The 11,730-nt window shown below is 40.3% G+C and overlaps 1 protein-coding gene across 1 annotated transcript in view; it reads right to left on the reverse strand.

Annotated features, from left to right (window-relative positions):
- The window catches only part of LOC105397650 (serine/threonine-protein kinase NIM1), an 18,447-nt gene extending 7,311 nt beyond the window's left edge, over window positions 1–11,136 (reverse strand). Inside the window, exons 1-5 of the mRNA XM_038106037.2 lie at window positions 10,372–11,136; window positions 8,408–8,536; window positions 1,734–1,900; window positions 1,276–1,334; window positions 541–667 (exon numbers count right to left, since the gene is read on the reverse strand). Of these exons, the coding sequence (XP_037961965.2) occupies window positions 541–667; window positions 1,276–1,334; window positions 1,734–1,900; window positions 8,408–8,536; window positions 10,372–10,500 (611 nt within the window). The 5' untranslated portion in view covers window positions 10,501–11,136. The remainder of the gene's footprint in view (window positions 1–540; window positions 668–1,275; window positions 1,335–1,733; window positions 1,901–8,407; window positions 8,537–10,371) is intronic.
- Between the last annotated feature and the right edge of the window lie 594 nt (window positions 11,137–11,730).

The raw sequence follows: 11,730 nt of genomic DNA on the forward strand, positions 1-11,730 counted from the left end.
AGACACTTGACTTTTTTGGAATCAAAATAGGGTAAATCTATTTTATACTGCATTTTGGTTTTTTGGTTTTAATGTCACAGCACACGTATCAACGGATCGGGATCGTGTCGTGACCGGATCAACTTGAGCCGTTCAGTATTCTTTGTATCAAACTCGTCCCTACTGCAACTTTCACTAACGGACCGCCTCGGGACAAGTTCGGGAGAAAGGCGATATGGAGACGATCCGTTCACGTTTATGTGTGCTGTGTCCGCGCCTCGTCGAATGCGCAATCGTTCGCCGACGGCCAGTTCGCCATTGGACGGTGGGTCGACAGGACGTCTCATATTTTTCCGTTTCCCCGACAGGATCTTTCACCTATGGACGTTTTTCCGACAGATTTAAAACTGAGGTGAAAGATCCTGTCGGGGAAATGGAAAGATATGATACGTCCGGTCGACCCACCGTCCAATGGCGAACTGGTTACTGCTGGGCGTCGGTGGGCGAACGGTTGCGGATTCCGGCCGTCTCTCGCGCAGTGCCCGGGCGGCGCGTACGCACATGCTCCACAGGTCCACCTCGGGCCCGTAGCGGCGGCCATCTTGGAACAGCTCCGGCGCGGCGTATTCCAGCGAGCCGCAGTGGGTCGCCAGCCCGCCGCCGCTCCACACCGCCGACAGACCGAAGTCTGGAACATCATTTATAAATAAATAAATATGTGGGAACATCTCACACACGGCCATTCGACCCCAAGCTGGGCAGAGCCTGTGTTATGGGTATCGGACATGTACACAAATACATAGATCGATACATATTAAATATAAATATCAACACCCAAGACCAAGAATTTATTGCATACACATAGAAACATACAAAATAGGTAAAGAACAATACAGTTGACAGTCTATGTATAATGGTAGCTATTCTGAGGGCGGATATTATAATTTTCTCGATGTCAAACTATAGGTACTTACTTACATTTGGATTGCAAAAAAAGAAATTTACGGGTATCGCTCATGTAGTCGAATTTTAATTAAAGAAATGAAGGTTTTTACAGCTCTAAAATTTGAATTTCTGCCTTCAGAATCGACATCAATACATACTTATTACAGGATGCGTGGGATACTAACCGGTAAGGTAAATTTTGGAAATTCGCTAAAAAAATAAGTATTCATTAGCTTTTCCGAGTCACATGACCAACAAAGTTTCTATGCAGAAGCCATACTTTTCTCGAATTTCCTTAATTCTATGTACCTAATTAATTCCTTCACTACTACGATAACAATAATGACTCACCTACAATCTTGATGTACTGTTTAGATGTGTCCAGCATTATGTTCTCCATTTTTAAATCCCTAAAAAGTAAAATAATGATGTTATTAACTTATTAAAGATAGGTACAACTACCTAACTACTACAACCAATAATTAAACGAAAGATTCGCAACGTAATTTCTGTCAAGTGTGCCGAATGCCTCGCTCTGTCGGCCTTGACTTCTTCAGTGAGCGTCCAAATAGGCTCGTATACATATAGAAAACATAGGGGGCTGTCCAATATAATCATCACGTGAGGATCAAAGAGGGGGAGTCGGTAAGGAAAACATCACGAAACATTATTTTCAGAATTCCTAACCTCACATGCACTCTTAAAAAATGCGGAAAACTACCTCACGTGATTAATGGACGGCCCCTAAGTCGCGCCTCTATTAGGCCGCCGCCGGCTCGACTCTAGCAGGGCATAAAGGCTGTACTGACCGGTGCACGACTCCTTGCGCGTGCATGTGTCGCACGGCGGACACGAGCTGCGCCGCCAGCGCGCGCGCGCGGGGCTCCCGCAGCCCGCGGCCCGGCGCGCGCAGCACCAGCGCGCTCAGCTCGCCGCCGCCCGCCGCCTCCATCACCACGAACAGCCGCGGCCCCCGCTGCCGCCACATGCCGTCGTCACCACCAGTCGGAGCCACGGAGCGACAGAGCGGAGCGGAAGAGAATGGCCAAATCTGAGCCGCTTTGCAGCCACTAACCAAACCTATTTTTATTCACTGATACAGGTGTACTATATGAGGGAATTAAAAAAAAAAAAAACTCTAAACCTGTTTTAAAAACGATACTTAGCTCGAGGAAAACATAGTACAGTACAAAGACTTGATCTTTCAGCACTATATCTTCGTTCTCCCATGGCTCATAATAGTAAAGTTTACATCAGGATATACTGTAGTCATGGCGTCATGGGCTACACATCATGCAGTATTTATGTTTCATCAATGGCTGCTCTGGCGGGTCATGGCGAAATAGAGATTTGGCTATTCTCCTTTACCAATGAGATTGCATAAAAACTCCGCTCATTGGACTGTGCGATTTGCCTCGCACACCGCTCCGCTAACTCGCTCCTCACTGGTGGACAGGCATGCTAAATCAAATCAAAATCATTTATTGTTAAGAATTTGGTCACAATAAGCTGAGCCTACACTTTGTTAAATGTAGCAGCATGAGGCATGAGCCCTATGACAGCTGACAAATCCAAACCTTTTACAGTGCGACAAACTTATCTGTTCCGGTGAGAGCCAACTAGATTGATCCATATCTCATTACTTTACTTATGAATTGTATGTTGTAAAGGATTAGATGTGTTTTATTAACACCGCAAGCGTGAATTAACAATACGAGCAAACTTAAAATCATATGGAATTAAGAAATAAGTATTAGACATTTATGTGAGCTGTCACCGGAACAGATAAGTTTGTGGCACTGTAAGTATTTTATTTTTTTATTTTTATTTTATTTTATTTAGAAAACCAACAGCGTTTTACATTGTTTACTTAACATAACATATTACTTATGATAAGGCTAATTATAGGTTTCCCTGGAATACATTAAGATGTAAAGGTGCACATTTTACTTAAAAAGTACTTAAAATCTACTGATCAAAGAGCAATAATAAAAAGCAAGCAATAACTTATTTTGTAGGTAGGAAATTATAAATATATATAAAAAATAGATATGGATGTAAATATATAATAGAAACTTAACTAAAAATAACGAATATACATATATAAATACTATATACATAAATACTATATACACACATATATATACATATACTAAGAATATATACAAAATTATATCATATCAATAAAAGCATAACATATTAAAAATACATACATTATCAAGAGACTGATTGATAAAATAAACTGTAAAAGCATGAAGTCAGCGGAAAAACCATGAAAAATAATATCTAAGGTGAACTATACATTTGCACATACAATAATATATAAGTGACTACTTTTAAAAACAAATTAAAAGACAATAACGCCATGACTGCAGCAACAAACCAAATACTGTAACTTTAGTAACATAACAAAACGCTAAGACATGCTCGTGAGATTGGTGATGTGATGTTTGAATACTGCTTTGTTATGTATAAATAGGTCAATATCTTTATATTTCTTATTGTAAGTGCGTGCAATGCGGACCAGCGTGGCATTGGCGGCATAGTTAGTAGAGCGGTAGGACGCATGCAGCAGGGGCGTGACGCGAGTGCGGCGACGCGGCGCGCACAGCGACACCCGCGCCAGCAGCCCGGGGCAGTCCACGCGGCCGCGCAGGATGTCATACAGGAGACACATGTCGAGCACGGTGCGTCTGTCCTCTAAGTTCATCAAGCCATATTCACGACAACCACTCTCATAAGAGCCCGGAGAGTTCCGGAAACGATAATTCAGATGGTTGACAAATTTCTTTTGAACACGTTCAATCTGATCTTTGTAACATTGGTAGTCAGGTGACCATACAGGGCTCGCATATTCTAAAATGCTGCGCACGTAAGAGCAATACACCGTTTTAAGGGATGAAATATTTTTGAAATGGGCACAAGCACGTAATGTGAACCCTAAAGAGCGGTATGCTTTTTGAGTAATATAAGTAACGTGGTCTGACATAGACATCTTAGCATCTAAATGAACCCCCAAGTCACGAATAAGACTGCATCTCTGCACATCTGTCCCGTTAAAATTATATGTAAAAGTTAAGGATTTTATTTTACGGGTAAATGATATACATGTTACTGTAAAAGCCCGAACAACGGTAAATCCTAGGATTTACCAGTAAATCTTAGGATTTACCAACATGAGTTGGTAAATGTAAGGATTTGTGAAAATGGGTCATTTTTTTCGGGCTTTTATCATTAGAATTTGGTAAATGCTAGGTTTTACCACTGACACCTAGTAAAAGTTGGTTTTGGGAATAAAACAAAGATTAATTATTACCTATTCATTTATTTCAATCAAAAATTTAAATTATTTTCTTTCAGAATTTATATTATTTTTTATGAACAGTCATTTTAAAACCTTTAAGGGCCCGTACAGGGTGACGTGCCGCGCCAATTTTGGGTTTTCAATGCTCTTCACACAGCACACGCAGTGACACGCACACATGTAAGTTTGCACAGTGGGTCGATAAACTTTTACTCGCCAACTTTATTGACAATTATGTTCAAGTACATTTTGGGTGATTTCAGGGTAAGTAAGTATAATTCTTACTTACACTGGTAGGCACCAGGAAAGAGTAGAAATTAATAGGGGTGCCACTTTACTCTATACTCGGAACCCGATTAGCTTTCTCAAACAAATGTGGTATTTACTTGTAGAAAGGTAACTAAAAGTATTAAAGTGTAGATAATAAGTTTCGGGCATCCTCCAGCCAACTGAACCCCGACGACAAAGCAAAGTAAATACATAGTGTCGCAAAAGGGCTATACTAAGCCAAAAGGGGATGACTCAAGGGGTCATTCTGAACAACTTTTGTTCTACGAGATTTGCAAATTCGCGAAAAAAAATATTCGTTTTCCATGGTAAAAAGTCACATGTCCAACAAAGTTTCTATGAAAAAGGTTTTTTTTGGTTAATTTCCAAAACTCGTAGAGCAAAAGTTCAGAATGACCCCCTGTCTTACTCCTTTTTACCCGACTGCCGAAGGAGGAGGTTTTTTAATTGTATGTATGTATATATGTATGTTGTCTGTTTCTTTGTTCCCTCCTGTAGCCTAAACGGCTTGATAGATTTTGATGTATGAGGTATTGTTAGAAGCGTATTGATGGCGCGATGGCTATAGGCTATGTGACGTTCCATTAAAATGTACATAGCGCCCTCTTGAGGACATAACGTGATGATCGAAAAAATAATAATTCAACCTTGCCGTGTAAGGTATCAAATGAAAGGACTTGATTTTCACATTACAAAAATATGCATATTGAAGGTATTTAAATAACAACACCAAAATTATTGAAATAAAAAATGATCATGAACTACCTACCGACGTAAAATTTCATAAAATAAAAACAACTAAAAAGTTACAAATAAAAAAATACAATTATAAAAAACTAAAAACCTGACTGTACGCTAAAAACATGAAAACGAGTCCCAATGTTAATGGAAAGTATCGCAGGCGGGGACCAACTTGACCGCCACTCAAGGCCGTTTTCTAAGTAACATTCAGCTAAATGGTGAACCCTCTGCTGGTATAATTTGTTTATATACCGCTTTTTCAATACCTGTAAGTACATTTTTTGGCAGCATAATATTTTAACTTAATTTTAGGGTTTCGAACGTCAAAAGAAAAAAAGCAACCGTTATAGGATCTCTTTGTTGTCCGTCTGTCTGACTGACTGTCACCGCCCTTTTTCTCAGAAACGGGTAAAGATATCAAGCTTATATTTCGCATAGATGGGGAGTACCCCAAAAAAAATATTATGGTACTCCCTGTCCCACACAAGTAAATTGGGGCTTATATTTTTTCCAGTTATTTTGATGTGTATCCTTTTTTTTTCTTTGTTGTTTTGTATAAGTATGTGTTTCTTTTCTTTAAATCTGTATTTTTTTGTTGTTGCTGTCTATGTGTCGAAAAAATGTATCTTTATCTTCAAATCACGCCATCTATCGTTTGTTTTTTTTGTGGCTACTGTCTATAGAAGAAATTCCGTCATTGACAATTTTACGTTACGAATTTATTTTTATTTATTTTATTTTTATTTTTACATTTTCGTGGAGAATCAACAGCATTTTGTTAATAAATAATTATTACTTATGAACACATAACAACTTGATGCCATTAACAGAATGAACTTAGTAAACCCAGTAAACCTAACACATCCAGAGGAAAAACAAAATCTCTTTCTCTCTCTCTGAAAAACATACTTAATAGCCCAAACTCGATGCTTTTAGCTATTAACATCTTTGAAATAAAATTGAGCCACCACCGTGTTACTGCCCTCATCAGATCCTCACGAGACCATACCTCAACCAGCACCAAGAGACTGTATTTTTGATCCCTAACCTAATGTTCGTGCGTATTGTCATCACTTAGATCCATTCGCTATATTCCTGCTCCTCATCAGACCTTTACGAGACTGTAATATCACGAGAATATTGCACACTATCTAATTTAATTTAATGTATTGAATATACTGGAAGAATTATGCTTCCTCAATTTCAAATCAAATTATGTTGGTGTCATAAAAGTTGAAAAAGTGCAATGACAACCAATGTGCAGTGATTTTGTATCTGTACACGATAAGATCGCGAGCTGTCAGTGCTGCCTAAACCGACGTGACCCTTCTTTGGAGGCCAGCGGCCAACTGAGTCAAACGTCACTTGTGTTTATGATTTTATAACACAGAAAGCCGCCATAGATATTTGTATGAAGATTTGAGGGAAAAAAATTGCTCAAGTTTGGGATTAATTTACACAAAATAAGTGTGTGTTTATTAAAAAACAAGGTATTTAGCGCCTAGTCCAAGCCTTTAACTTTATAATATGATAAAAATCATATGAAAATTCTTTATAATTACGACACAGTTGTTACAATACGGGAGTGTGATTGACTGGTTTTTCTTGATATTCTGAAATTAATTTACAGTTATCCATAATCATTTACTTAAATTCGAATGATTCAGCACCTAGCTAGACTCTTCAACTACCTATGTGATTTTTTTCAAGGCTGTAGAGCATCATTTACTACATAATTCTATGACAATGCCAACCCTCGATTCCCTATTGCAGACCCTTAAATCAAGATAATTATTTTAACAATGTGTAATAATCATATATTTTTTCATTTTGTAATTATTATCCACCTCTAAATTATTTCCTAAATAGTTAAAATTAAAACTATTAAAATGTCTTCTCAAAAACATAACAGAATCGATATTATATATTTTTTTTGTTAATTATTGGCATTTATTAGTAAGCAAGCTTGTGCTGAGCGAGTTGTCGGGTAAGTGGGCAACCCGACTGTCAGATGTTTTCAAGCCGCCCGAAGGCCTCTAGGCTTAACGACTGCTGCCGAAGCAGCAACCGGGACCCACGGCTTAACGTGCCGTCTGAAGCACGAAAGCATCCAGAAAAGAGCCACTTGAAATCGGTCACCCATCCAATGGCTGACCATGCTGGTTGTTGCTAAACCTCAGTGATCAGTTGAACTGAAGCCCGCTCGACTACGGACGCTTTGTTCGACTACGGAGGTTATAAGTTATAACCTGGCTTTTTCAACATTTACCGTGCCTTAATGTAAATCCTAAGATTTACCAAGTGAATAGTGGTAAAAGTGCGAATCGCAAAATCTTTCGGGCTTTTACCATTAAGAGTTGGTAAATCTTAGGTTTTACGCGTAAATCTTAGGATTTACCGTTGTTCGGGCTTTTACAGTAACATACACATACATTTGCTAGCATTGACTGTAATATTGTTAGATGAATAATAAGTGCAGAGGTTGTTCAAATCGTTTTGAATATTAACACAATCCGTGTGATTCCTAACTTTACAGAATATTTTCTTGTCATCTGCGTACAACAAGTGTTCAGAGAAGTTAAAGCAATTACCTATGTCAAACAAGTACGCGTTGTAAAGTAGGGGACCCAGATGCGAGCCCTGAGGAACACCTGTAGGTATCCCAACAAAGTCTGATCTAAACCCACCAACCACTACCGCTTGCGAGCGATTTTCAAGATATGACGCAACCCAACGCAACAGATCACCATGGATGCCTAAAAGTTGAAGTTTGTGGATGAGGATGACGTGGTCCACACGATCGAAAGCCTTTTCGATTTGTCATTTGTTCAATGGAAAAGTAGGCATAAAGGATCTGTCATTCAAACGTCATAGGACTCATGCTATATTTTACAAAGTATAGACGTAGTTGTGGTGAGACAGATATTTTACTATAGTAGAGATATTTTTTCAGAGATTTCCAAAAGTCGTAGAACAAAAGTTGTTCAGAATAACGAATCGTGTCCACCACGCTGGCCTAGTGCGGGTAGGTGCACCGCAACACTTGTGTGTTAATATGTAGGTATATAATAATGTGTAATGTATCAATGTATCTGTGTAGATGCATCAGCCGGGGGCCACGGGGGGGGGGGGGGGGGGCGCGGGCGTCACCGTCAGGGTCTCGTAGAGCGCGGCGATGCAGGGGTGCCGCAGGCGCGCCATGACCCGCGGCTCCCGGTGCAGGTGTCTCCGCGCGTACTCCTCCTCGATGCAGCTCACGTCGATGATCTTGATCGCCACCTACACGCACACCAGCGTTTATTACGAGTTTCATAGTTTGTAGAAAACTAAAAAATGTTTACGTTTTCTAGTATACAAAGTGGCGCCTCTAGTGGAAACAGTCATGAAACTTTTGACAGATAATGTATGCAGATGACAGAAAAAAACTAAATTTTAAACTTTTTGCAAAACCTGTACAGTGCCACAAACTTATCTGTTCCGGTGACAGCTCACGTAAATGTGTAATATTTTTTCATTCTATAAGATTTTAAGTTAGCCAGTAGTGGTAATTCACTCTTGTGGTTTCAATAAACCCATCTAATCTATATTAATATGTATATAATTCATTAGTAAATAATGAAATATGTATCAATTTAGTTCGCTCTCACCGGAACAGATAAGTTTGTCGCACTGTACTAGAGGCCCAGTCTCTTCATTGCAATGAATTCAAAATGAAAGATGCGCTTGTCGAAACATTTTACCTTAAGAAAATGTCATCAGCGCGCTGGCTGTAATTTAAACAAATTATGACAGATATTATGAGATTTTAGGGCCAGCGCGAGGGTGCCATTTTCTTGAGCGGTTGGGCCTGTCCTTACGCTAGTAGGTAATAAGTATATAAGTAACTAAGTCAATGCGTCATCGTCTTACCAGCAAATTCATGCTTTTGGTCACTTTGAAAAGGTTTACAAAAGACGTTGTTTACCTATACCAAATGATTTACCCACTTTCGTTTGATCCATAAGTGCTGTTACTTTCACGGACATACCTACTTATCTGAATATTAGGTATGTACCTACTTACTTATCCAAATATCAGTTAGTATAATAAAATAACATCTCTATAGAAGAGGCGGTAAGTGATCAGAATACCTTGGTAGGTATGTAACTATACAATATATGTATTAAGATTATTTAAAATCCTTCGTTCTTAATGAAGGTTCCCACGGCCTTATACCTAACAGGCCGGGCCGGATTGCATCGCGCCTGCAGATGCCTGCGCCCTTTGTTGTAGACACCAGGCCACGGCAGGCCACAGCGGATGCGACGGTCCCCATGGCCTGTGGGTCTGTCTGGGAAGCCAGCTTTAGGAGGCTCGAATCGGCCTAACTCAATACGAACACCTTCCTAGCTTTTATTCTGTACAGCTACGACCAGCATTGAGAAATATCTACCTTACCTTATTGACTTATACTTATATCTGTGATAAGTACCTACATGCCTAATAGTTAGGACCAGCGCATGGGTGACATTTTCTTTAGGCAAAAATGTACTTACCTACTAACGGGCGCAGCCTTCCTTTTGAAATCATTGCTTTCCCTACCTAATTTATAGAATAGAATAAAGCACTTACCTAACTATAACGTTATTGAACAGTTACAAAAATATAAGATACTTACAGACGATTACAACCAACGGCCAAGCGGCCTTACCTATTCTATATCTTTGGGGGGGAGGGGTGTAAGTACCTGCACCCGACTCTCTCGAATGGAACCTATGTGCTGTGCATATCCCCAAGGTCTAAACTGCCTTCCTAAGCTTGGACCATTTCGCACCACACTGCTGGTTCACGGCGGGTTGGTGGATTCAAATATCTAAGTAACTAGATGATGCAGGGTTCCATCACGATGTTTTTCCTTCAACGTAAGAGCAATACAGTATAAATTGTATTGTAAGTACAAAGAGCTCATTGGTATATGTCAGCGCCGGGATTCGAACCCGCATCTCTGGCGTGAGAAGCGGGCGATTACCCGACTGAGCTACCACCGCACTGCAATCTCTTCAGGCAAGTTTTCGAAACAAACCAAACTTTATCATCTTTATGAAAACCAAATGGGGCACGCAATGTTCGCTCACCTTTTTAGCAAGGAGCCTGTGTGTGGCTTCCTCCACGCGGGCGAAGTGGCCACGGCCCAGCCGCCGGCCCGTCAGCGAGTAGTTGCCGATGCAGCTCAGCTCACCCCGACACGCATTACTGGCCTTCATTCTCACTGCCCACGGCCCACACTAAACACTCACGAATTTCGATGCACAGTTTGTTGGCGCGCACATCACAAATCGCTGACTGGGGCACGTTTCGATTATTTATTTATAATATTCTAGTCTATGTTTATGGTTTTGTTACAAACGTCATAATAATTTGGTGCTTAGTGTTTGGGTGCCATCTTTTGTTTGCGTCCTTCGAAAATGGAACTCAATCAGCTGTCGGGACGAACGTTGGCCGCCTGACATTTTATTGACACTATTTTTAAATGTTTGCAATCGCCAATCGAACTCCACGGTGCGCTGCGGTGGTGCTCTTGTACTTCGCATGAGGCAACATATGGTTACAATGAATGTATAGATACAGTTACTTATTATGTTAAATTGAAGAACTATGTAGACACCTTCGACTATTTACAAATATAATCAAAGGTAGACGTAGACACATCGTCTAGTTTCAGTGGTAGGTACTTTCGATTACGGTTGTTTTGTAGACCGTGTAGGTACTACGAAATTTCTATTCCATTGATAAGTCCTATAAAATACTTGCCTTTTCATTTCACCGGTATGAAGTAAAATAAAACTTAGGGTCTAGACAGACGGACTGCAGTTCAACTGCAAATTGCAGTTCAGGTGCAGTTGACACGACTGCAAACCAAACGCGAAGTCCGAGTTCACATGACTGCACGCCGACTGCAATCGGACTTCGCGTTTGGTTTGCAGTCGTGTCAACTGCATTCAAACTGCACCTGAACTGCAATTTGCAGTTGGATTGCAGTCCGTCTGTCCAGACCCTTAGCCGGAGTCTTCGACCGTATATAATCAAAGGCCGGAGTGAGTGATTATAAAAGCGATGGAAATGACATGATTTACTTTAATTTTGAAGTGAAGGAAGGAACACCTCTGCTATCATCGAGGCCGCGTTCTATGTCTGTTAGTCCTTGGCTATACCTAGTTATCATTCTGTGTCCTCTATGGCTATACCTACTATAGAGGTAGGTAGCTACATAACTAGTAAATGAATGCGGTAACGGTATGTATGCTCAGCAGCAAGATGAGCTGCTGTTTCGAATGCATTTTGTCGCGAAGCCATAGCCGAGGTGGCCGGGTTGGGCACACGGTCAAATCATGGTTTACTTTGACGGCAGATTCGGCATAGCAGTCTGGGTTACTAACCACTACACCGTCGTCAGCAGTCGTCAGTAATAATTAGTAGGTACTTTTAATAATATA

This window comes from Plutella xylostella, chromosome 19 (genome assembly GCF_932276165.1).
Source record: "Plutella xylostella chromosome 19, ilPluXylo3.1, whole genome shotgun sequence".
Lineage (NCBI taxonomy): Eukaryota > Metazoa > Arthropoda > Insecta > Lepidoptera > Plutellidae > Plutella > Plutella xylostella.